Raw genomic sequence first — 27223 nt, 5'->3', positions numbered from 1 at the left:
ACAATGAATGCAAACAGGGTGCAAATATGCTGAGTAGAAGATGCCTTCCTACATAGTATCTTTAGAAACTAGAACAGACAAAAAAAAAAAAAAAAGAGCTTAGACATCAGTGGCTGTAAGCATGGAGTAGAGCACGGGTGAAGCTGAAATCTTAAACAATAGTGGCACTATTTAATTTGATGACATCTCCCAAACTGTTCCGTTGAGCATGATTCTCAAGATGTGTAGTTGCAGCTGAGGTTGCATTGCAGCAAGCTATATTTTGGACTCGAGGCAGATGGAAACTTATGGCTGCTTTCTGGTGGAGACAAGTAAAGGATGGCTCATCCTCTGCAGCAGAGCACTGCCCTGACTGGCCATCTGGAAGCAGTTTTATCTGTGCTGTATGAAGGGGTCTGTGAGAACTATTGACAAAATAGCACTCCACTCGCATTCAAAAATTAATCTACATGCGCCTTAAAGGCAGTTTCAGCTCGGTGTGGTGATGCTCTGCCCAACCTGGACATCGCTGCACCTGCACCGGGCACTGCAGGGTCCACTGCATGGAGTTCGGGCTGAACACCTCCAACGCCTTGATGCCCTGTGTGGGCAGTTCTAGTTTTGTCAGGACTTTAGCAAAGCCATGTCTGGTGTAGTGCACGCTTTGCAAACGCTCGCCGTGTGGGTGAGGACAGCGCTGCTGCTTGTGGTGTGCCGGCACAATCCTGCGCCCTGGGGCAAGGCATGGCGGGCAGCTCCTGCCCTGGCCGGAGCAGCTCATCTCCCTGCTCGCGAGCCATCGGAGCCTGGCCGGCTCGGGGCTGACCCAGCGGGGGCCGGCGGTGAGTTGCCGTCGGGTCCCGGCGCTGTCCTAGGCGCCGCCGCCCGAGAGAGGCCACGTCTGCGGGGCAGCGCCGTTGCCCCCGTGGGAGAGATTCGGGCCCGGCCCCGCGGCGGCGCTTGGCCCTCATGGCGCCGGACTTCGTCGCCCCTCGTGCGCTGGACCAGCGGGTCCTGCCGACCCCCCCACCCCCCGCAGCCTTCCTCCGCCGGGGTATTGTCCGCCGTGGCCACCCTGCCCCGCGTCCCGCCCCGTCCAGCGGTGTCCCTCCCTCCTCCGCCCCCCGCCCGGCCCTGCCCCTCGCCCCTCTCCTCCCCAAAGGCCAATGGAGACGAGATGCGGAGAGTAGGGCCGGGACGGGCGCGCCGTGGCCGCTCCGTCCGTCCCTTGTCTCCTCCCCTCGCCCGCTGACCGGTCTCTCTGGCGGCCGGCGGGGCATTGCCAGCCACCTCGCGCTGAATGGCGCCGCTCCGCCGCCGGCCGCTGCTGCCGGCGCTGCTGCGGGCGCTGCTGCTCCCGCTGCCAGGTGAGTCCGCCCGCCCCGCGCGCCCGCGGGCCATTGTCTGTCCGCGCCCCGGCCCCGGGCCGCGCCACCGCACGTGGTTTTATTTATCTGGCATCGGGGGGACCGGCGGCAGCGGGAACCGGCCCCGGCCCCGCGCCGCGCTTTGTTCGCCCCGCGCCGCGACGGGGCGGGCGGCGCGGAAGGGGCCGGCGGGCGCCCCGCCCCGCCGGCAGGGGGCGCGAGCGTGCCGCGGGGCCTGGCTCCCGCGCTGCGGCGCACACGGCGCCCCCCGGGCCGGCCCACGGGCTACCGTTAGTTAGCCGCGCGCGGGGCCCCGGGGCGGGCTGCGCGAGGCGCCGGCCCCTCCGCTCGCCCGCGAGAGGCTTTCGCTAACGATTTCTTGTAAAATTAGCCTTTTACGACTCGCCCCGCTCCAGCTCTTTGGCTCGTAAAATTAGCGAGCGGCTCGGGCGCGCCGGCTCCCCGGGCAGCAGTGCCGGTCGCACCTGTGTGGCGGCCGCCGCGGCACCCGGCGCCTCCCGCGCGGTTCTGAAACTCCTTGACACAACGCGTGTGAAAGGCAGGAGGCAAGCGCCTGGGTGTTTCACAGCCTGGTGGCGTTAACCACGTGAAGGCGGTACCGCAGTTGGGATTCTCGGAGTTTTCAGAGTCCGAAAAGGCCTGTAAAACTAACTTTAAGTTTCACCTCATGCTGTGGGTTGAGCAAGATGATGCGCAGCTCGCAAATGCACTTGATAACTTGCACGTCCATACTTACAGGCAAAATATTTCTCTTCCTCTCTCTTAGGAGTGTGGTGCTTTAGTGAACTGTTTTTTGTGAAAGAGCCTCGGGACATTACAGTCTCAAGGAAGGATCCAGTGGTTTTAGACTGCCAGGCCCGCGGTGAAGCTCCTATAACTATTACGTGGCTGAAAAATGGAGGGAAGGTATCTGAAAGTGAACGGATCTACACATTATCCAATGGCTCGTTATATATCACTGAGGTGGAAGGAAGGAAAGGAGAGCTGTCTGATGAAGGATTTTACCAGTGCTTAGCTCTGAACAAATATGGGGCCATTCTCAGTCAAAAAAGTCACCTCACACTAGCAAGTAAGTTCCAGCTCTTGTTTATTAATCTACCACTGAGTTTGTGATGGCAGTTCCGTGAACAGCGTGCAACAGCCTATTGTTTTGATCATATACCTGAAAAGACGAAGTACAAAAGCAAATAGCAAGTCAATTCTGCAGAACCTTTGTGGGTTTTTTTAAACATTTAAAGATTATGGGTGGCTCCTTTTTGAGTCACTGATGTGGCAGGAGTGACATAGCCACCTGTGACACCTCTTGGACAGTGGTGCCTTATGTGGGTGGCTCATGGTCTCCAGAGCAGATGGTGATGCAGAGCCATGCTGGCAACTTGCTACAAAAGTCCTGAGTCTCTTTTCTCAAGTACTCTTCAGGCAGCCTTACAAGGGTTGTCTAGAAATTTGATTTAAAAAAATGTATTAGTCCTTGTTCAATAGCTTGATGTTGTGTTGTGTCAAGGAGTCGGGTAGAATGTTGATAGAGATGGCTGTCTTCGAGAAGGAAAAAGGAGAAAGGTTTTCTGGGCAACTGTGAGGGCTGAATTGCCAAAGCATTGCTTTTCTGACACGTGTGTTGCATTCACCTGAGCAGATGTGGGTACTGTCCTGTTTAGAACTGCTTCACAGTCCTCTGGGACTGACTTTTAAGAGCTTGTTATGTGGTTCCACTAGGAAATGAGGGTCATGTTTCTAGAGTGACTTCCTACTACTAGATGAATGGTGAAGGAGATAGCTGTATTTAAGTACCTTTATAACTTTAACAGCCTGACCCTGAGTGTGTGTTGCCATTTTCCTAGCATCTTTAAATGTACTGATCCAGAGGTATGTGTTAGGAACTGAATGCCATGCCTTTATCCATGCCATTGCAGAGTTTTGCCAGTAGGCTGCTTCTACAACAAGTACATGAAGTAATTTCAAAGACAGTATAACACAGAGTGCATAGTTTATGCAGTCTTCTCATGTTCCATCTATAATAGGACTTAACTGAGAAACTTAATCTAAAAGGAAAAGGTTTCCTTTGACTTCTTCAACTCTGTTCTTAGTAACAAGTTGCACAAAACTGTGATACTGATACCTCTATGGAAACTTCCTAGTTTTAAGTCACAAATTTTGCCAAATTCAATCTGAAACTAGTTCCTACAGTGGATAGATTAACTTACCTTAAAAAAAAAAGTCTGAATGTTAACAGTTAGTAGTTTTTTTCTAGGTGCTTTTGAACTGATTATAAAAGATGTCCATAAGATACCCCAGAAAGCTGTGAAATATCTTGTTCAGCTGGCCAGTGCGTTGGGCAGTTGAAAACCAGCCTAGAAGCAGGTGTCTCCAAGTGATGAGTTTTTCATGTGCTGTAAGAGGCCAATCTGTGAACTCTGTATTTCAGAAACCTAGTTACTTACTACTCTATGTCATGGCATCTTACATACAAGGTTAATAAACCAAGCAGTTCTTGGATACTTTTGATCAAAAGGAAGTATTAGTATTGTTAACATTCAAATTACCATCATAAGGTTTCAGAGTGTCAGCACTGTTAATAAACAGGCTGAGGAAACCTTTCTTAAGAGGGCAGGAATTTTAGTGTTAGTAAAGTGAAGCAATGGCTGATGGATTATGTGTGTAGGACTGTGGAAATTCAGGGCCATTTTAAATATGAGACATTGCAGGGTGAGTTCTGTCAGAAGTTAAATGTCAGAGAGGTTCTGAAATAGTTCAGAGTGCTACAGTAGTACAATACGGGTGCTATCTGGCTTTATTTGGACTGTACTGAACTTCTATAAATGTTTTTCTCTCTGATGCACATTATTTCACCATAAAGATGGTTTAATTTTGTTTTTCTTTTTTGATAAACATATCTGTCAAAGAAGAGTTGAGAACCAATAGATTGTGTGCTGTGCTGTGAGACTCTTGTTTTGAAGCCCTCTTTTTTCTTTTGTTTTGTTTTTTTCCCCCTTCACCCCTTCCACTCCTTGTAAGACTGGGACAAAAGGTTTCTTTTTCGTCTTTGAGTACTTGAAAGGTTTCCTATGGCTGTTGGAGAAAACTGGAAGAGATAGTGGATCCACAATGATCACAGTAGGTGGTGTTGACTTAGTGATTAAGTGGTTAACTAGTGGCCAAACATGAAGTTATCTTTAGCAGACTCTTCTTTTTAGTCATATTCCAATCTGACTGGTTTTAGAATGTCATGTTTACTGTAAAGCTGTGAAATAAGGCAGTAATTTGTATTTTTATATTTTGAAGCCCACAAAACATGAACAAAATTATTTTTATATGTCAGTTTTACAGTGTTGCTGACAAATATCATGAGTTGATTGAACTTTGCAGATGTTTTAAATTAAATAAATTCAAGTCTTGTGCGGGATTTAGTAGGCTTACAATTCTGTTTAGAAGCAGTTTTTGATTACTGCAGAGGCAATTTACCTTGTGGTTAGGATGCGGAAGGAATTATACATATTAAACAGGTGGAGAATAGGCATTAAATGGACATTCTTTCTTTGGAGGAAAAAAGCAAAGCCTCTCTTTAGTCACTGGTAGCAGCGGGGTGTGAGGATGTTCTTTTACTTTGCCCGGTCAAAACTTTTGCCAGTACGCTTATCTCTTGCTTCAGAATTGTAATGTTTAGTGTTGCATTTGGAAATCAAAAACTTTAATCTGTCCAAGAGTTTAAGATTTGAACACACAAGGAGATCAGGTCTTGGTTTCTAAAGTTAGGAACTGGAAGCTGAAGGTTGCACTCTTGGCAAGAATTCCATTATTCATGTGCAAATTAAGAATTCACAGGGTTAAAAGGTTAGAAACTGGCCAGGATGAGGTTTACCCTTGTGATAAAGAGCAGATGACCCTCATTCATTGGCCAAAGCTTTCATGTAGCTCCTCTGCAAAGTTAGTGATTGCCATGAATTGTTCTTGAGGAATGCAGAAATTCAAATGTGAGCAGGCCTTTCCTTAAGTGTCACTATGGAGCCTTATCTCCCGAGCACATCAGAGTAGGTCTGCAGGGACAGGGTTCCTCCCCAGAGGCCCCTAGGCTTTGCTTTCCTGTTGTTCATCCATGCACAAAAGAATTTGACTAATTTAGGGCTGTCTTTTTTTTTTTTTTTTTTCCCCCCCCCCCGGTAAGGTCCCCCTACTTTTTTCAAGGAAACTGTGGGGCTGAGGTGTTGCTTAGGTAGAAATAAATATTAGTTTCAGTACATGCTTGTACATTGCTTCCAAAGCAGGCTCATTGACTTGGCAGGGGGAGAGGAGAAGGTTCCTGTGTGATTCTTTGTGAGACAACACGTGGAGCTAAAATGCTGATAGTGAGCAGTATGACTTAGGTCTCTTAGTGGAGTATAAAAGGAGTGTAGACTGTGGAGAAATCCAAACCACTTTTTGGTACAACTTTGAATCAGCCAAAAATAAACAAGTTGATATTTTTATATGCCTGCATTTTTAAATTGCAACTATTTAATCACAGGTAACGAAGATTCTTTCTCACAGTAAAGCTAGACCTATGATAAGACAGTAATAAGAAAAAACCGTGGATCATGTTCTGAAGCTAGTTAGGTGGGCTTTGTGCAGTGATTGGACGTGTTGCTCATTGTTTATCTCCTTCTCACAAAATGAGGAAATCAAAGTCTTAAGATGATTGGATGTGATGTATACAACTGGGCAGGAGCATTCCTGATTCCTGGATAGCCCTTTCTCCTCTAGTAACTTGGCCGAATTGATGTTAATGTTTGTGAATTACAGGAAACGTAAGGCCAATTCTTCACGTACAGGTTTCTACATTTCACAAGAGTGAAAGGTTATGCAAGCAGAAGGTTTCCGGGAACATGCTCCTGGAGGGGAACTGCATGTGCATGCTGCACTGTAGTTGATGAAACACTGGGCCTTTTACGCGTAGCAGGCTGTACTTTGTGGAGAGTTTGTGATTTTGCTTACCTGCTGTGGCAGTGATATGAGTTCTACTCCCACTGTCCTGCCAATAATTGGCAGTATTTATGTTTTGATATCCTAATAACATCTTTTTCTCTGCCTTTAAGTATTTGCACTTCAGAGTGCATCCAGCTGAGCCTCATTCTGTACTGTAACAGTCGTGTTTTCTTAGCAGTTCTAGCTGTTTGTTCCCACTTTTGCATTGTGCCCTTCCTTGTGTGGGCACAGATGCATGTGTAGCTAATTAAATAGGGAACCGATCTGTGTTAAAATAATACAGCTGAAACAAAAGATGGTGTTTAGTTCAAATGACATCCCTGATGTGGTTTGTCACAGAGTCACTCACAGTGTCTGCACTGGCATAACTGAGAGGAGTGACATGGAGGTGGGAAGGCTTAGTGGGGACAGAGAGAAGCTACTGAAACTTAGACTGACACAAAAATAAGTGTTCATCAAACTACAGCCTTTATGAAATGTGTGTAAGCAAAAATTTTGCCCCTCTACTAACTTTTAAAAGAAATAATTTTATTTTCTTGCTTTAAATGAAGAGAATAATAGCTGTGGTCTGACATGACAGTTTTTATTTTGTACAGAATCTTTCATTTCAGGTGTCTTCCAGACGCATATATAGAGCTCAAAGACATGTTTAATTATGTTAAATTGAAAAAAGATAGCAAAGTCTTAATGCAATTGAACTGGTCTGGTTACAGACAGTTTGAGGAAACTCTTGTTTCAAGTTTTTAGAAGTGATACCTTATTGCTATTGCTTTAGTTGACTTGAATGTCCTGAGAATCTATTTCTAACCAGAGAGAGCACATGGCTGATCCTTAGTGTATTTAAATTTTGGTGTTTAAGGCAAGAAGAAGATGTTTAATGCCTCAGTCGGCAACACCAGTTGATAAAGGTGAAGAAGAGCAGTAAAATTTTTGTTCTTTAACTGAGATACACTGAAGAAATAAGAAAACTGGGAAATATTTTCCTTCTTAAATCTTTCCTGTAGCACTTTCCTCTAGAACCGGCCCAGATATCTTTTGACCTGAACTCCTACAACACACATTTAAGAAGAAATTGTCAACATCCTTTTAAAGCATAACCACTAGGTACTTTTATTTTTGCACCAGGGCATTTGCTATTCTTTCAGTAATGACTGGTCTGCACTTGTAAGAGCTCTTCCACAGGCTAAGGGATGGGCTTTTATGCTGTTAGGATAAAAAAATGTATAAAACATTACTTAGTGCAGGTGAACAGTGTGTGTTTCCACTACCATGTTATTAGAGAAGTGAACTTTTTGAGTTTCCTCAACACCTCAGTTTCAAACTTGTGTCAAGCACAATGCCAAACCGAGGCATTTCATACCCTTGCTTTTCTTCCTAGCTACTAAGGCCGAAACTGTTATGGTTTTTATTAGTTTTTACCACTGTAACTTTATAACGTTTTTATCAGCTTATTTTTAAAAGAATACTCAGTCTTATTGCCAGTGTATTCTGCAGCTACTAAAACCTTCACCTATGTGAGAAATGTTGAAGGAAACCATGGTACCGTGCTAGAAGTTTTTCAGAGCTGTGACTAGAAGCACTCAATTCTTACCCATTGGAACTTCTACATGGGATATGTGCACTAAGCTACTGAGATTTCTTTATATTTGAAAACTAATGTTTGGCAGCAAAGGAAGCTGTTCTCTTCTTGCAGTGTGGTGCTTTCCCACACTGCCCCCTTCTTCCCCCTCCCTCTCTCTCTCTCTGCATTTCTTGGTGTAGAAATTGTTGAAAGGGCATTCAGTAAGGCCCCCTTTTGTCAGCCAGCTCTGATTATCCTAAAGAAAAGGATCTCACTCTGAGCAGTTGTTTGCCTAGAGACTTGTTGTCACGTCTTCACAATTTAACAGCTGTGGCTATTGATGGTGTGCAGAACAATTTACGACAATGACAAAAGAGAATCTTGGAGGAAGAATTTAAAGTTATTGAGCATTTTCCTACAGAAATATGGTCATTTCCATTGTTGGACAAATTCATGCATGGTTTTTGTGTGTTTTTCTCGGGAATTCATATTTTGCCACATCTTATCTCAAAAACTGTGGACATAATATTTTGTTTAGTTTTGCATTGTTGTTTTTTTTTTCTTCATCAATAGGCCCAGCTGTTAAATTCGGATTGATTACTTCCAGTCTTTATAACTGGGTAATCACCACCTAAGTGAAAAAGTAATTAACATTGTCAAGTCTCCACATTTTGTTGAATAAGTGTGGGTTGTATGGTTAGTTACTATGGTCAACCTCTGCGTAGCTTTTAAAGTAGCAGCATTTTAAGCAGTGCCTATGTTTTAAAGTTGTTTCAACAATTGAGTTAGAGGAGAAAAAAAATATTGCACTGGATCTGTGTTGGTAGTTACAAATCCACTTCATGGCCTTCCAAAACCTACATCTATAGTGGAACCTTTTTTCCTTTGTATGAATGTAATTGTTTCTTTCTTTTGTAGATGGAGGTAAACAGCAAATATAGGAAGGAGATGATTGTAAAGCCACTAGTGTGTGATGGGTTTATCTGTGACTTACTTTACAGAATTACTGTAATCTCCTCTTTTGTGTTGTTTTTTCTGTCTGTAAAAGTTTTGGAGGGAGGTGGCCTTCCTAATATATTAGAGGAAAATGTAGATAAACAGTACTATACAGATTTTCTTTACTACTTTTACTTTGTTTCATAACTCTCAAAAGTAATTCTGGTTAGTTTCTCTTTCCAATTAAAACAAATTTTATCTCCTTAAGTGAGTGGGAGTTTTAAAATTTTGGTTTATCAACATGAAAACTCATAAGGGCAAAATAAACTAGGTAGCATCTGAATAATTCAGTGACTATCTCAAGACCCTGTTTGAAAGTGCTTGTTGCTCAATTACCCATCTCTGTTGGGTTCTGGTTGGACATTTCTGACAAATCAGTGCATCTGTATCTTGGGGGAATAGGATTTAAGTGTTGTTTCCCTCAGATGCACAGAAGTTTGCTGTGTGCTCATGAAATTCACTTAGATTCTTATTATCGTAGCCCCAGAATTATGGAATGTGCAATCTTTGTCTGGCAGAAAAAGACCTGGTGGTGTTAATTGACAGTCAGCTGAACATAAGCCAGCAGTGTGCTCAAGTGGCCAAGAAGGCCAATGGCATCCTAGCTTGTACAAGAAATAGCGTCACCAGTGGGACTAAGGAAGTGATTGTCCCCCTGTACTGGGCACTGGTGAGACTGGACCTTGAATACTGTGTTCAGTTTTGGGCCCCTCACTACAAGAAGGACACTGAGGTGCTGGAACATGTCCAGAGATGGACAATGAAGCTGGTGAAGGGTCTGGAGAACAAGTCTGATAAGAAGGGCTATGGGAGCTGGTAGTGTTTAGCCTGGAAAAGATGAGGAGACATGATCACTGTACTCTCTACAACTACCTGAAAGGAGGTTGTAGATAAGTGGGATCCATTTCTTGTCTCCAGTAATAAATGATAGGACAAGAGAAAATGGGCTCATATTGCACCAGGGGAGGTTTAGATTGGACTTTAGGAGGAGCTTTTTTACTGAGGTGGTGCTGGAACAGCCTGCTCAGGGAGGTGGTGGAGTCACCATCCCTGGAGATATTCAAAGGACACATAGATGAGGTGCGAAGGGACAGAGAGTATTTTAGTGACATGCTTGGCAGCGTGAGGTTAGTGGCTGGACTCGATGATCTTAAAAGTCTTTTCCAACCAAAATGATTCTATGGTTCTACAATCTTTGTAGTTTATGGGGTAAGGATTTCAGAGTTACTGAGTCTTTCTGTGCCACTGTTAAACACCTTTGAAAACTCCTGTTGTGATCAAGATACTGTCTAAGTTTGGCTGATGGGAACATTCAGTAGGTAAGCTTGGGGAAGTTATTTTTGCTTCTAGCCTGGACACTTTATTGTAGCACTTGTGGTAGTAGGCAGCAAGTACCTTCCTATCTCCTGGATGTTAGAGCAGTAGAACAACTGAGAAAAAAAAACCTGAAAATGCACATGTGATAAAAACCACAAGAATGCTGAGAACAAGCTTCATATCCAAAACTGTTGTCAGAATTGAATCATTAATTTGAGGTAAACGTTGCAGTGTACCAAGATACTACTTCACTGTCTCTGAAAGGGTTAGAGATGACTTAGCTGCTGGAGAGGAAAAAAGTCATTGAGGAGTGCAGTCATTTAATCTTCTGTAATTGTAGTTGTTGGATTTGTACCTACATAAACTGATTTCCTCTTCTGACTAAAGTACACACGCTTATTCCCATAAATTATTTGAAAATTATCTTATGAAGTTATTTCTGCATATAAGCAGAGTTTTGAAGAAAGGAGTAACTTCTGGGACATGAGATAAATGCAAATGCACTGTTCTAGCAAAATGAGGACAAGAACTTTTGTTGTAAAAAGTAGCAAACAAGTAGAAACCTTGTTGAGTTTCCTACAGTCATGGGTGTGGAGGCTTGTGGGGTTCACACAACATGTGATGGTCAGCCTCTCTTGTCCTGCTAAAATAGTAAAAGTCATCTGTGTGCCAGTTTATAGAGTGGGACTGTCAGTTCTTTTAAGCTGTATTGAGAGACCCTTGCTTCCTGTACACCTTAAAATGGAGCGAGAGAAGTATGAAATACAAAAGCTTTTCATTTAATTGCCAATCTATTCTTACACTCAACATTTTCTCATGATTTGTCTCCTCTCTCATGTTCCCACTCTTTCCTCTCTTTTTTGTGCAGACTGTTATTGCTGCATGTAGTTTGTTGGGTTTTTAAAAATATTCTTTTTCTGTTCATAAATTGCCACATATATGCCATATCATTGGTTAGGATTTGCAAAACTGCTTCTGGTGACCCCCCTTTTCTTATGAGTGGAAGGAGGTACTATTTTCCAGTAGAGCTTATTTTCACAGCTGTGTCAGAGGAGGGAAGTGTCATAAGATACTTTGAGGTCAGTTTTGATCCCAAATTTAGATGAGGTAAAAATGATTCAACAGAAGTATAATATCATGTCTCAAGTGGTCTGGCTGTGACTTCAAAATCAGGAAATAAATATGATTCAGAAAAAACTGTTTTGATAGTCATTGTAACGATGTACAATGAAACCAGCTCAGTGTTATTGTTTTTTCCACTTGTTACAATTGGAAGTTACCAAATAAGTCATTATCTTTTCACAGAAACTTTAAAATTAATCTTAAAGTTTTGAGCATGCAGAATTGTTATATTTTTTTTGCTTACTTCTGCTTGTACAATCTTCAACATATTAATAATTGTTTAGGTAACTTATCAGCAAATTAAGTAGTGTAAATTGTTAAATTACTATTTCACTGTCCAATCAAGATCTCTGGTAAACTTCTAATAACTGTAACATATGCCTCAGGCAGAGCTGTGCATTATGTATGCTCTTTGTAATGAGAATTTGTTGACTTTATGAAGCCATTGACAGACATTTATCATTTTGTTCATTAAACTTGTCTGTGACATCCGGCAAATTGATGTTAACTGGAAATATTCTATGCGAGTTCTGGCACAACTCATGTAATTTTGCCCGAGGAGAAACTTTGTACAAAGTGTGTCCCAAATTACAAGGGTGAAACTTCCTTCCCTCACCCTCCTTAAAAGCGTGAGCATATGACCAGCTCTTTTTTTCATCTTGCTTTAATACTTATTTTTGCAAACAACTCTGTGGCCCACAGTTTGCAAGCAGATTTATCATTGATCTTCAATAAAGGTTGAAAGTGGATACTGCTTTTAGTAGTTCAGCCAGTCTGTGTCAGCAAGACAGCTCAATTTTCTCACATGACCAAACTATTGTAAAAATGATCATAATAGAAATCCACAGTTCTCTGTGCACAGTGGCTCTATGAATACGTACATGTGAATGTATATTCAGATACTAATTTTAAGAGCAGAAGCTAATATATTTCAATTATTTAAGAACTGGAGACAAAACTAGTTATGGGGATGTTTTTGTTTTGTTTCTCAGTAGATTTTTTTTTATTTATTCCAGTTAGTAATTTTTTTTCTTTTTTTTTTTTTCTTCTTCCTTGTAAGGATGTGAACTTTATTTGTAGCAGTAATTATGTTTTCTAGTGTTTGAAATTCTTGAATATACTAGATGCTGTAAGAGATAGGCATTCATACAGTGTAAAAGAAAATACTGGAATTCTTGGTAGCATCCATAGGAGTTTTGTGACATAGCACATGGCATTTATTACTTGTTTTTAATGGTCGTCGTCTTTACCTGATGTTGCTTATTACTGATTCTCATAACGTATATGGTAGATAACCAAATACTTTGTTGAAAGCTTTTATAGTATATGTTTTAGGTCGTGCTTTGTTTGTTCTTTTAAAATTACTGTGTTATCTCATTCATTCTGCTCTTGAGCATCTAGTGTGGAAAAAAATACACACTTTTTAACACCTGCCTGTGTTTGATTCCTCTGGGTAACTATCTCTAATAATGGTAGAGATTGTTAATAGGATATCTACCCACCTGCTAGTGTTCCTATTGTGCTACCTGAATCCAACTGTATCAGGGATCTTTCAACCAGGAACGAATGTACTAACAAACTGTGGCATAGCTATTTAAAATATTTATTACTTATAACATTTAGATTGTAAAACCTTCAAAAAATTGAATATAAAAAAATCCATTTCATAATTTTTTTGTCTTTTAAGAGAAGGAGTAGAGCAGTTGGCTCTCTAAAATCCATCGTGTCTCACTACATAATAGTTCACTGGATTAAATGAATTTATTGATTTCTGCTTCTTTACTGACACACATTTATGAGCAGTTTCTTTGGCACCATGGCCACATGTCAAAGGTCATAACTTTCCTTCACTGTGGAAGAATAAAAGCTTTCAGATGGTGAATCCCTGAAATCCACACAATGCTTATTCCCCTCCTTCTTACTTGACACAGTTACTGGTTTTGCATGACTGTATCTAAGAGAAATAATAATAATAAAAAATATGCACCCTCCCGTCTATCATAAAATAACTGCAGGAAACTATTTTTCTGCAAAAAAAAAGGTGACATATCCAGTCTGATAGTAGGTATCATTATGAGATAGATGGAAGGATATCAGACCCTTTTATGGTCAGAGATTTTATTGAAAATGGCCAACTTTAAGAAGATAATAAAGTATTTTTTATTAAAACTTTTTTTGCACTTCAGTTTTGAAACAGTGTCAAAGGCATATTACACTTTGTGCACCAGAGGTGGTACTGGAAGTAGACCATACTGAGATAATCATCCAAATTTTATGCTTGGTGTTTAGATGAACATTTATAACGTTGACAATTCCTCTAATGCCTTTCATTAGTAGTAGCCTGTGGGATTTTTGGTATGTACTAGATCTAAAAGTCCACTGATGACATAAATATGAAGCTATTAAAAAGAATGTGCAATGGAATATGAAGAAGTTTAATCAGTTCACAAATTTTCAAAAAGAGAACAATAAATCATGCCTTAAACATCAAACAGTTGGCACTAGTTTTTAAATTCTGGAAATGCAGATTAGGATGCAGTTAATGCTATACCTCTTGTGCAGTCTGTATATCTTGTGGGTCTGATTGATAAACTGAGAGAAAAAAAACCCTTTTTTAGCTAGATAGTTATCTGACGAGTGTGGTTAACTGTGATGATTTGAACTGGCTTTTCACATTATCTGGTAAGTGCTAGAGATGGCTGGAAGAAGGTAGAGTAGTCAGGATTTGGGAGTAACTGGGAAGAGTTTGTCTTCGCTTTCTAGCAGCTACTAACGGGTGGATTAGCTCTGCCCACCTCAGGAAACAGCAGTATGAAGGTAAGTTCAGTTAGGTGTTTTTTTGATTTAAAATCATTAAAATGTTTGTACTGGGTAAGGTGAAATAAGTTTGAATTGTTAGCAGGGCCTGGCTATAGTCCTCCTAGCAGGACTGTTTTCTGAAGTAGTAACAGAGCCTAGAGTTACATCAATGGGAAAAAAAATAACAAAACATGATCTTCTAAGGAGACTGAAATAGTCTCCTTATCACCCAGCCTAAGAAAGAGAATTGAGTGCTAAAATTTTATTTTTGCAAAGTAGAGATGAAGCCAAGGCTTTTAATCATTAGTCTCACAAAAAATACCAGTGGTAGACTTTTTTTCTGTTTTGGTGTTTCGTGCAAATGATGATCTTATTGTAAGGGAGCTGGTGGCACTCTGCTCTAAAATTTCCCAAATACTTTTGTTGCTGGACTGTAGCTGCTAAGTTTCTGACTTGCTAACCTTTTGGACAGAAAGGTATTATGTCAGTATATATTTTTTAAATACAGTATACTTCTGCAGGACTGTTTATCCTGTTCCCTAGAAAAAATCTAAGATGAAACTTATTTTTCTGTATTCTTGTTTTTCACTTGGATAGCATGGCAATGTCTACTTAGGGAACAGAGATATGGGAGTGATTGGAGAAGTGATCTTTGTGTCTGGAAGTAGCTTTGTCTGTTGCAATGAATATATTTTCAAATTTGATTGTTCTCTAAGTTCTGAGGAAAAGTCTGAAAATGTTCAGTTCAGACTTAATCAGCTTGACTAGGTAGACACACAGAAGATGCTGTTTGTGCTGAATATGTTGCTTGTGAACACTGAGCTGGGTCTTGCCTCTAAGCGGTCCTAGGCAGCTGTGGATTTGCCTTTTTTCCCTGTTCTGAATTAATGAGGAGCTAAAGTGTGATCTAACACTGCCTGGAGAAACCAGCTGGTATCAAAAGCTGAAGTGAAAGCAATGGTCTAATTACCTGGAGAGGAAGTTTTGGAGTGGAAGTTGATGGGGTGGAGGTGTGAGTGGTCTCATTGTGTCTAGAGGTCAAGAAAGGTAAGAGAAATATATTGATGGGAAGCAGCTAGTACTAAGGAAAAGCTTGTGGAGTGAGGCCTGGACTTGGCTCGCTTTGGAGAATGCCATGGGTACAAGTTGGGATAGAGATTGCCATGGTACAGGTTAGGTGTGGAAAAGGACCAAGGGGCTACCAAACATTGACTCAAGAGAATGTGCCCATTGGAGCAGCTGATCTTTCAGGACATAGAATGTGTCCCTTGGACTTCCCTTGGGAACTTCAGAAAGACAAAGAATAACCTCTCAGTCAGGGACATTTTGGAAAATTTCTATTGCATACTGCTTCAACCAGAAGCTTCTACAATATGTGACACAAGTCAGCTGGTCCCTACTTTTCACGTGGAGTCTGTGATTACGTGTTTCTTGCAGTCTCTGTGTTTGATATGATATTTGATCAGCCGGAGCTGTAACAGGTTGGGGAAGCTGTTGATTGCAACACATGGAGTGCCATGAAGGATCCATGTCATATCTTGGACAGCTAAATTTATATTTTGGGCCACCATGCAACTGTTTGTCCATACCCAACAGATGCATTAACATTTGTGAAGAACTGTAGCACAGAGCCTTGCAGAAAAGGACATAGGGAAGTTAATAACTCTGTCTTCAGGGCAGTGCTTAACAGAGTGTAATAAATAAGGAATGAGGCCACACACTGAACAGAGAAGAGAAAACAAAATATTGAATAGATGCTCATTATGTGAGCACCATTCATTTGGTGCTGTGAATAGTGGGGGAAGAGGGATTGTGCAGTTGGATTGTTTCCTGAAGCATGTATATAAACAGAGCAAATTGGTTACATCAGCAGCTTCATTTCTTCAGTTTTCTAACTTCTGAGCATTTGGGTTTGGAAATTTTCATATTGTGTGTATGTGTATACACACGTAAGAGATATATATTGAATGCTGTGATAGTGGGAAAGTTTAGGGGTTAGCTTGATTTATGTAATGATTTATGTAATGCAGCAATAAGAGCTGAAACAAATATACTTGAAATATTAGAGTTTTAAATAGGCAGGATGTTGGGGAAAAAAAGACTCAGAACAGGGGGCACTGTGACAACTCCTGAAACAAATTAAATAATAATTTTTTGGTTCAACCAAAAGATGAGCTGGTGTCCAAGCATGTAAAGATAGCAATGTCTTTAACCTGATAATAATAATACCCAGAAAATGTTTTCTTTTTTATAGAAAGATTTGCTGACAGTGAAGATACTGTAGAGGTTTGCAGCAACATCTATAAACCTGTTGGCAACATTGTTTATCAAAGTGTAATCTAAGGATCACAAAATCACAGAATGGTAGGGGTTGGAAGGGACCTCTAGAGATCATCTAGTCCAGCTGCCCTGCTAAAGCAGGTTAACCTCAATCAGGTTGCGTAGTCTGACTTTAGGAAGCCATTTTAGCACATTACTAACAAACCCCATGTTTAATTTATACTTTTGACTACAGTTTAAGCTTGAGTGTGGACAGGGCTTAGGTGAATACTCACTTTGATCTTTGTCAGTGTAACCTTTACTCTCTGTATGACCTGAGATGAAATTCGGTTTATTGCTCATGTACAGAAGAAGAGCGTTTTTTGTGGTGCATGGTATTAGGTAGGTCCAGGCAGGCTCCAGTGCTGCAGAGGATTTCGCATATGTGAGTTTCATCTTCTCCTTCATCTGATCTCTATTTTCAAGTAATTACTCCAGCACATAGCCTAGTACCACATACTTGTTAGGCTACAGGTCTTACCTTGAGCCATAGGGCAGCTTTCTGGAAATACAGCCCCGCAATTATGGCTACAGAAAAGCCCTGATACTCTTTTTGTTCTTTTTGCTGACACATTTATGTCAAGAATCTCAAAGGCAGTGGGTGCTGTCAGTGGGCCCTTTGGCTGCTGAGACCTTCCTTCTCTGACAATATTTTTCACAGGCACATTCAGAAGCTGGAATCACGAGGAAGCATAAAGCATCGTTTATACTTACATTTTTATACTTATTTTAATTGCTCTTTTCCTCACTATTTGATGCTGCCATGTTTGCCGCTGTTTTGCATTTACCTAAATAATGGTTGCCTGGCCTTTGATGAACTTGTGAAGAGGAAAGATGGTGACCACCTGAAACAATAGTATCTGTGGCAGAATAGCCTGAGAACTTTAAATAACCAAAGGGGACCGTTTCCAAGGCAGCTAAGTGACCTTTGGATCCCAGAAGCCAGCTATTCATAGAGATGAAGCCTTTGTCCTGCTTTGACCAGTGGTCAGTGAACTCTGGCAGGCCCCTCGGCTCACCATCTTGGCCCTAGACTAGCAGCTGGTGATTGATTCATTTAACTGTCCAGATTCACATTCTTCTGTCAAGGACTTGTCAAGGAAGAAAAAGGTTCTATGGAGGGCTATTCATTTTACTAAAAGGAAGGGGATGCATTATATGATTGAGTGGATTACTTTTGGGTCAGAAGAGTTCCCGCATTACTCTGTTTTAATTTGGCCTTCAATCAAAGAGAGATTTAGTTTATCAGCACAGTGTGGCGCTCGTGAAGAGGGATAGATCGTTTCAGTTCCATCAGTGCCATAGGACTGTTTTGTTTTGTGTTTTCTTTATTTTTCCCCAACCTTCTATGATTTGTCCACCCCACCTTTTTTTTTTTTTCCCAACGGATCCATAAATTTCTGAGATTAGCAGATATGACATACGGTTGAGAATATTATTTTCTTTTAATATCACTCTTAGTTTTAATGTGTATGACATGAATATTAATGCTTCTGCTACCTCTCATATATGGTGTTAAGCAATCCAGAAAAACTTGGAGTAAGTAAAAGATTAGTGTGTTACCTCTGTTTCAGATGTGGAGAAAACTGAGAATAACTTCTGTAGGATCAAATTAATAAATTTGGACAACACAGGCAGATGTAAAGCTGAGGGTAGAGTCTGGTATTTTCTGTCCAATCCCCTGTTTTCACCTGATGAACAAGTTTTTTGTATAAAGCCAGCATTTTCCTAATGCACAAGAGTGCTGTCTGTCTATTTGTCTCTTGGTTTAGACTATTTTTTTAAAGCAAGAGGGAGATGTTTCCATGCTTTATGAAACTTGAATCATGTTTTCAATTTTCTTACTAATGCATCCAAAAATCAGCTTTAAGTTGCACTAGGGAGATGTGTTCCTCATCATCATGTTGCCAGGCTCTTCTATCCATCTTCCCTTGGTCTGTGCTGTGTTCCTGTAGCATTAGGATTTTTTTGCCGATCCTCCTCATGAAGTACTGAGAAAGAACATTGTTGCTTAGCTCTTTCCACTGGAAATAATAAGCATTAAAGAGCAGATCCTACCAGTTAACCTTCTGCCTCTGTTTGAATGAACCCTATGAGCTGCAGCAGATGAAATATGACCTTCAAGTTTCTTTACCCCACTCTTAGAAGCTATGTATTGTTTTGATTCAGTTTATTGAACGCATTATGAGGGATTTTAGATTGGCTTCAGGCCAAGGTGTTGTACCTCTGCTGATGGAAATACAATAATTTAGAAGAAAATAAATTAGAAGAAAATTTAGAAGAATTTAGAAATTTAGAAGAAAATAATTTAGAAGAAAATAAAATGAGGCTTGGTCTTTTATATTCTTTTCTCTGCCTCTTTTTGAGGGAAAAGGGAGACTTTTATCTTTGCTGAGATAAATGAGTGGCTTAACTATCTTAAGGGCACAAGAGAGGAAGGAGGTCTGACTAATCTAACCTTGCTTAACTTTTCTGTTATACACCTCTATGTATGTGTCAGAAGTCTGGGATAAGTACACCACCTGTTGAGTAGGCCTCCTTCTTTGATGGAAGCCTGGTAGTATTTTTTTCATATCTGCAGTTGCATTTCCTGGGGATCAGTCCCCTTTCTCAGAGCTTGTTTGCTTCATGCTGGAGCATGATGTCTGAGACAAGGGTACCAGCTTCTGCGTGCTCCAGATAACACTTCTGTCAGCGTCTTCCTTGATTCATGACTTTCCTTGAGTTAGAGCTAAATAACAAACTTTTGAAAATCATAGGAAAGGAAAATGCGTTGTCATTGAAGCATTACCTTCTTAGCAGAACGTGTTTGTTTGCTTGCTCTATGACTGGGCAAACTCAAAATTCATGTATTGCCTCCCACTCAAGCAGTCAACACACATAGAGGAAGGTGACTTCCTCAAAAGACAATTTTTTTTTTTGTTTCTTCTGTTTGCCTTCGTTATGAGAGTTTTTATGGTGTGTTCAGAACAAATTTGCAGGATATTTTGCAGACACATAAGGAAGAGAGAGAAAAATACTTGCAGAGGAATAGAAGGATTCTTGTGACATTGAAGTCGATGTGTATTTTTATCTGGAAGCCACACTAATGTGTTTATTGTGAAAATTGCAGGAGTTGTAAACTCCTCCTCCTCCCACCCTCCAAAAATTTTCAGATAAACATCTAATTAGCGGATTTAAATAACTCCAATAAATAAACAGTACTGACAATGTCTTTTGTTAATTCTTGTGTGTGTGTTTGAAATTTTTTTCTGTTTTTCTCATTGCTACTCTCGAATTTTAGGACATTTTGATTTTTGCTGTTAGTTACTATGTTCTGTAGAAAGACTGGTTTGGGGGATAAATCTCTGGGCTCTCTAATGCAGCAGAGGGGCATTTGGTGACAGGGAAATGAGCTGCAGGCATTTGGTCCTTGAGAGTGAAGGCATCTCTCCTTTCCCCATGGGAACACCAAAACACTGACATTTGGAGAGGGGATTGAAAGGCTTGAATTCCTTTCCTCGACGTTTTACAGTGAAATTGTGTCTTTCATCCTAGGGTGCTGATTCTGAAACACTGTAAGCAAAAAATGGAGAGTGCTCATATCTCTCACGGATAGCGTTACTGACAGTCTGAAGATTTACAGCACCGCCATATCAGCTTATGCTCATTCATATGTGGATGGTGTCAGTTTGCCACTGCATGAAACGAAAGCCCTTCCTCTGCCTCCCCCCAGATGTGCGGGAAGGCTCAGTGGTGGGCGGCGCAACAGAGGAATGTGCAGGGCCCCGCTCCTGTCCTGGGATGCGCTCTGCAGTGCTTCATCTGATTGATGAGCTTGGGCAGCGTGAGGTGAAGAGTGGGTATTGCATTCTACTTAGGGTCTTGTTTTATTTTAGCAAGGAATAGCATTTATTTATTTTTAAAGATACATGTCTGATAAATAGAGGTCATGCCCTTCTGCTGGCATCTGAAGTGAAATTCATTGATTAGAATGGGGCAACTTTAGGACTTACAGTGCTGGAAGCTCTTACTGAACAGTGCTGAAATTGTTTTTCTGTTGCACTGAGTGATTATTACATTTTCACTGTTCATTTTGGGGTTGTTCTTCAAGGAACCTTAAAATCATAGCAGTTAATCTTTTATTTTTCTCTTTCTATATTTTCTTGTGGCTTTTGGGGATTTTTTTTTTGGATGCCAAATTAGGATATTTGTGAAGGTATGTGTCTTTTGTCACACAATCCCGCTTGTGTTCTGATCCTTCTCTTCATGTTGTGAAGTGCAAAACTGTGCTGGATGTTCCCTGTGCAACAGTTGGGCTGTTAAGCAGAACTAATTCTTCACAGAATGGCATCAAATACAAAGAAAGGCATCTGTAGGATTAAGTATAGATACTAGAAGGCAATCACTTGGCAAACTGTTGAAGGAAAGCAGTCCTTGTAAGGGCTAAAATGGTGTTTTCTTTCTCCTGAATGCATGCAGCCACACAAGTAGAACAGCTTTGAAGCTGGTTAATGTGGCTTATAGTATGCCTTTTCTGTACTATTTCCTACAGTTCTTGTCTGCAGAAGAGCAGAGGGGAATTCCTTGATAAGTGCATTAGCATTTATTGTGCACTTCTGAGGCCACACACTGTTGCCTGGATGATGGATAGACTGAGAAGGGAAAACCCCAGCTGGGACGCCTTTAAAAGTGAAAAGATCAAATCTCTCATGCTTGTTTACATGAGTCAGTACAGTATGTTAGTTACACCACCAATAAACTCTACTACTTCTAAAGCCTTGATCTTTTATTTCCTTTAAAACAGTGCTAATGATAACTCCTGAGGTCATATGTATGCCTGGTTGCATTGGCAAGGGTGATAGTGGCATATTTTTTGCCACTTATTAAAGATTGAGGTGTAATAAGGCAATATGCATGATTATATAGGAAGCTTACATGTAAAGCTGCAAGAGGTGGAGTGTGCCATTGTTGCAATATCCTTAGCTGCATTGACCAAGGTAAAATAGAAAGACTTGGATGTATTACCCTGTACTTTTTTCTTTCACAGGCATGCCCATAAATTGCAATTCTCCTGGATCCTTGTCTCAGTGTGACTTTAAGTGCACCCCATGGGCCGGAGAACAAACAGTAAAATAAGGCCCTCATGGGCTGGTAGTAAGTCAGTTAGGATCTTCCTGTTATTTTCTCTAGAACATTGGTGCTGCCTAGAATCTCATTTATTGTCACAGTTATGTTAATATGTCATGAATTACAAGTTGTGTGTCAGTTACAGTGGTCCAAAGAAATGAGGAGGAAGCAGTACAGTCTAATAGTAATTTTGTCAATGTTTCTGTATTTAAGAAAACTTTTTGAAGGGTGATTATCAATGTCTGAGGAGACAACTTTAACGTTTTGATGGGTTTTTTCAACATACAGCAGACATGCTAATAATGAACTCTCTGTTGCTAAGGTTAACACTTTCCAGAACATATGCTGCCTATTTAGCAAAAGGAAAGTGCATCTTTCACAACTTTCAAGATGTCCTGAGTTGAAATTATTACCTTTATCCTTGAAAAAAATGGATCAGGATCATAGACACTGCTGGTGTGTTGTAATGCTTATTATAATAACTTTGAATTCACAGTTTTACCCAAGAAGTAAAGCTTAGAGTGACAGCCACATGGGAGTTTGATGTGTCCTATGCCCAGAAAACAAACATTTACAGGACTGAATGCTTCTGAAACAATATTTAAATAGCAGTTGTAAGGCTTGCTCCTGCATTCGGTGGTGGCTGTGTGTGTAGGAAGGGACTACATTTCCAAAATTGCGTTGCCAAAAGGATGCTTTTGCCGAAACACATCCCTTGTTTGTTCTTTTTCTGCTGTTTTTTTTTTTTTTCTCTGGAGCAGTCAAAGATGATACTCTCGCCTTTGAGACCCTGTCTCCAGACCTCATACTTCTCTTTAGAGGCTCTTGCAAGAGAAGAACATTTTGTTTTGTTTTTAATGAAAACAAAAACAAATGTGAGAAAGTCAGGATATACAAGGAAAAGGCTGGGAGAGGAGAATGTTTCCTTACCTTGCTATGTTTCTTTTCCTTTTCTGCAACTATCTGCAACATGCAGCTGAGTCCTCCTTTTTTCTTTACTATCTGCACTGAGACAGATCAGAAACTTACTCATAATAGTTTCAATTTTGTATGTGGAGAAAACAATATACTTTTCTACTTTCCGAGGATATTGTAAGAAAGAAGGAATAAGAGGATGCTGTAGGAAAGAAAGAATGAGTACATTTTCCTGAACACTTAGTGCAGCAGAGTCTACTTGACTTGCACGTTTTCAGGAAGAGAAAATACTACTTAGGAAACTTCAAACTGGTCTTAACTTTGAGAAACTGGTGGTGAAAACTGTGTGTCTGTGTGTGGCCAGAAACACTTTTACAGAGTCTAGTTCCAGTCTGAATAGGGGAGAGCTTAGTGATCTTCAGTGGACATATTCAGACTTGGTTATTCCTGTGCAGAGATTTTTTTAAATGATCATTTGTCAGCCATTGAATGAGGAGCTTTAAAGAAAGGAGCAGGGGGACCTGAAAGTGTTAGAGGAAACAAATGAGGTTGAAGCTGACATCTCCAAGGGAACTTTTGTTCAAAGGTGCTCAGGCTGTTGACCTCTTTGCTTATCCATTTCATTGCCTTTAGATTATAGCATTCTTCACCAGAAAAGTAGTGGCTCTTTTGTGACTGGGCAAATGTTACTATTTTAAAAATTATTTATTTATTTATCTATCTATTTATTTATTTTTGGTGAGAGAGGCAGTCCTGGACATTTCTGTGCACAGATCTTAACACACAAAGAAGCAGTTTTGCCTTGTGTTTAAAAAGTATAGGTTTTATATAGGAAGCTGATGATGCCTGTTTTCCCTTCTAATCAGAAATTGAAGAGTAATTTTTAGTGATGTGCATCTTAGCTTAGAAATCATTGTTTACAAATGATGTTTTTTAGATATCTTTCAGCAGGTTGGCAAGAATATGAGAGGAAAGGAAAAATGAAAACATACCATTATTTCTTCCTTTTTCCATTCCTTTCTCTATTGCTCTTCTCTCTTTTTGTTTAGTTTTAGTGGTGGATCTAAGTATATGGTAGGCTAAAAGTAAATGTTCTTGCAATAAGGTGACCATAAGTTCAGCAGAGCAGACTGTTTCCCATATGTAATTGACTAGCAGTTTGCTGGAGGTGAAACTGCAATAATCTCTGCAAAGAAGCTCATCCTTTGGCTTAGCAGTCAGGGCTCTGGAGAAGATTTGTCCAGAGTCGAGGTAATGAATTGAGAATAGCAGAAAAGGCAGATGGCCCACATCCTCACTCGTTAACTCATCTGGGGTCTCCCTGCTATTTATCAGTGAAAGCTTTCTCTAATTACTTCTATGTGCAGAGCAGTTTGTGGTCCCTTCAAAACTCAAAATGTCATTTTGGGAGGATCTCCCAGACTAATGCCTCAGAAAAACTTCCTCTTTGCCTACAACCTGCCAACACTATACTGTGAACTGAAACATGAGGAGCATATGGTATGAAGGATCAGTTTTGTATAGAGAATATCAAATTTCATGGCCAAACCTGGCTCATTCTGAATGCTTACACATCTTTCACACTGTAGAAATCAGGTTTCTTGTTAGTTTTTTGCAATATTTGGGCATTTTTAAAAAGCTTTTTTTCATTTATGAAGTTTGTGTTTTCAGTTCAAGTCTTGTTGCATTTAGCACTTTTTTTTCTTTTTTTTGGTAGTGATTAGTAAAACAAACTAGAACAACCCCTTTCCTTTCCAGACTTCTTTCTTTCCATCTGATTCCAGTAAAGCAATATATGCCAGAGTTCTGGAGTAATACGTGTGTCATCTAGAGAATTGAGGAGGCTCGGTATTTTATCAGTAAAAGGTCTCTTATCTCTCTAAGGTAAGGTCCTGATACTAAGTGTATTGAAGTTAAGGATAAGAATCCTACTGGTCAACAAGTTGTGAAAAATTAAGAGCGTTTCAGCAGTCTTAAATGTCCGACTGTAAGACTATTAGGATTTGCGAATATAAAGTGCATGGATGCCAATAAGTTATGCCAGTAAGTTATGCCAATAGCTCCAAAAAATGTATTCCTTGTTTTATGACCAAACAAAAAAAGAAAGTAGGAAGGGCAAAGGAACCCATGTTGCAGTGTTAAGCTACTGGCTCCTAAAAGTGCAGTTCTGTAATTTCCCACTCTGCAGGCTTTTCCAAAATATCAAAATAATAACAATCACTATAGAATGTGATTGCATTCTGTACAAACTGTAATTCACTGAATCACAGAATGGTAGGGTTGGAAAGGACTTGTAGAGATCATCTAGACCAACCCTCCTGTCAAAGCAGGTCCACCCAGATCAGGTCACACAGGAATGTGCCCAGGTGGATTTTGAAAACCTCCAGAAAAGGAGCCTCCACACCCTCCCTGGGCAGCCTGTGCCAGGGCCCCCTCACCTGAACAGTAATGTTTAAATGGAACTTGTTCTGTTCCAGCTTCTTTTCATTATCCTTTCTTCGGTCACTAGATACAATAGAAAAAAGTGATGCCCCAACCTTCTGACATCCACTGTTTACATATTTGTAAATATTAATAAGGTCCCCCCTCAGTCTCTTCTCCACTAGACTAAACAGCCCCTGCAGCTGTTCCTCATAAGAAAGATGCTCCAGTCCCATGATCATCTTGGTGGCCTTGTGCTGGACTCTCTCTAGACGTTCCCTGTCCCTCTTGAGCTTGGGAGCCCAGAACTGGACACAAGACTCCAGATGAGGCCTCATCAAGGCAGAGTAGAGGGGGAGGAGAATCTCCCTTGACTTGCTGGCCACACTCTTCTTGATGCATCTCAGGATGCCATTGGCCTTCTTGGCCACGAGGGCACATTGCTGGCTCATGATTAGTTTATTATTAATCATAATAATAATAAATAATAAACTAACCATGAGCCAGCAGTGTGCCATCGTGCATGGGGCATGGTGCATGGGGCTGTTCCTCCAGAGGTACAGGACTCTGCACTTGACCTTGTTGAACCTCATGAGGTTCCTCTCTGCCCAACTCTCAAGCCAGCTGAGATCCTGCTGAATGGCAGCACAGCCTCTGATAAATCAGCCAGTCCTTCCAGTTTGGTGCCATCAGGGAACTTGCTGAGAGTACACTCCATCCCCTCATCCAGGTCATTGATGAAGATGTTGAACAAGACTGGCCCCAAAACCAATCCCTGTGGAACCCCACTGGCCACAGGCCTCCAACTCGATTCTTGCCATTGATCACCACCCTCTGGGCTCTGTCATTCAGCCAGCTCTCGATCCACCTCACTGTCCACTCATCCAAGCCACACTGCCTGAGCTTTCTGATGAGAATGTGATGGGAGACAGTGTCAAAGGCCTTGCTGAAGTCAAGATAGATGACATCCGCTGCTCTCCCCTCATCCAGCCAGCCAGTTATGCTCTTGTAGAAGGCTGTCAGATTGATCAAGCAGGATTTCCCCTTGGTGAATCCGTGTTGACTCCCCCTGATAACCATCTTTTCATTCATGTGTTTTGAGATGGCATCCAGGATGAGTTGTTCCATCATGTTTCCAGGGATGGAGGTGAGGCTGACCAGCCTGTAGTTTCCCAGGTTGTCCTTCCTGCCCTTTTTGAAGATGAGTGATGCTGACCTTTCTCCAGCCCTCAGGCACTTTGCCAGTCCTCCATGATTGTTCAAAAGTGATGGAGAGGCTTAGCAGTCACATCAGCCAGCTCCCTCAGCACTCTTGGATGCATCCTATCAGGATCCATTGACTTATGAGCCTTAAGCCTGGCCAACAAGTCTTTAACCTCTTCCATGCAGGGCAAGTCCTCTGCTGTCCTGGCCATCCTGTTGTCCTTGCTGAACTGGGCTTCCCGAGCGTTGGCCTTGGCCGTAAAGACTGAAGCAAAGAAGGCATTCAGTACTTTGGCCTTCTCTGCATCCTCAGACACCAGGGCACCCTTGTGTTTAGTAGTGGGCCCACATTCCCCTTCGTCTCCCTTCTTGTTTTCCTTTACTTTTCTGGCCAGTATTAATTCTAAAAGGGCTTTAGCCTTCCTTGTTGTACCCCTGCATGCTCTGGCAATGGCCCTATACTCCTCCCAAGAAATCAGGCCCTTTTTTCCACCTCTCACAGATGTCTGCTTTCTCCCTGAGTTGTCCTAGCATGGAGGCTACCCGCTTCCTTTCCCTGCTTTTCTACTTGTGGGGATACATCAATTTTGGGCTTGAAGATTGGCCATCTCTCTTGGGCACTTCTACCATCTAGGTTCCTATCCCATGAGATTCCTCCAAGCAGGTCTTTGAAGAGGCCAAATTCAGCTCACCTGAAATCCAGGGTTGCAACCCAGCTTGGTGCCCTGCTTCTTCCACACAGGATATTGAATTCCACCATCTCATGGTCGCTGCAGCCAAAGTTGCCTCCAACCATCACATCCCCAACCAGACCCTCTTTATTTGTCAGCACAAGGTCCAGCAACACACCCCTCCTCTTTGGTTCCTCAACCAGTTGTGACAGGAAGTTGTCATTAGCATTCTGTAGGAACCTCCTGGACTGCATGTACTTGGCTAAGTGGCTTTACCAGCAAATACCAGGGTAGTTGACGTGCCCTGTGAGGACTAGGGATTGTGATAGTGAGGCAGCTCTCAGCTGTTTATAGAAGGTTTCATCCACCTCCTCCTGATCAGGTGGCCTGTAACAAACTCCCACAACAGCATCACCTACATTACCCTGCCCCTAAATTTTCACCCACAAACATGCAACCCACCC

At 41.4% G+C, this 27223-nt stretch overlaps 1 protein-coding gene across 1 annotated transcript in view; it reads left to right on the top strand.

Moving 5' to 3' along the window:
• Positions 1–1279: 1279 nt before the first annotated feature.
• The window catches only part of PRTG (protogenin), an 89004-nt gene continuing 63060 nt past the window's right edge, over positions 1280–27223 (top strand). The window contains exons 1-2 of the mRNA XM_062000413.1: positions 1280–1346; positions 2134–2436. Coding sequence (XP_061856397.1) covers positions 1280–1346; positions 2134–2436 — 370 coding nt within the window. The remainder of the gene's footprint in view (positions 1347–2133; positions 2437–27223) is intronic.

This window comes from Colius striatus, chromosome 7 (assembly GCF_028858725.1).
Source record: "Colius striatus isolate bColStr4 chromosome 7, bColStr4.1.hap1, whole genome shotgun sequence".
Lineage (NCBI taxonomy): Eukaryota > Metazoa > Chordata > Aves > Coliiformes > Coliidae > Colius > Colius striatus.
Note: the sequence above shows the minus strand (reverse complement) of the source record. Positions and strands in the feature narration are given on the sequence as shown.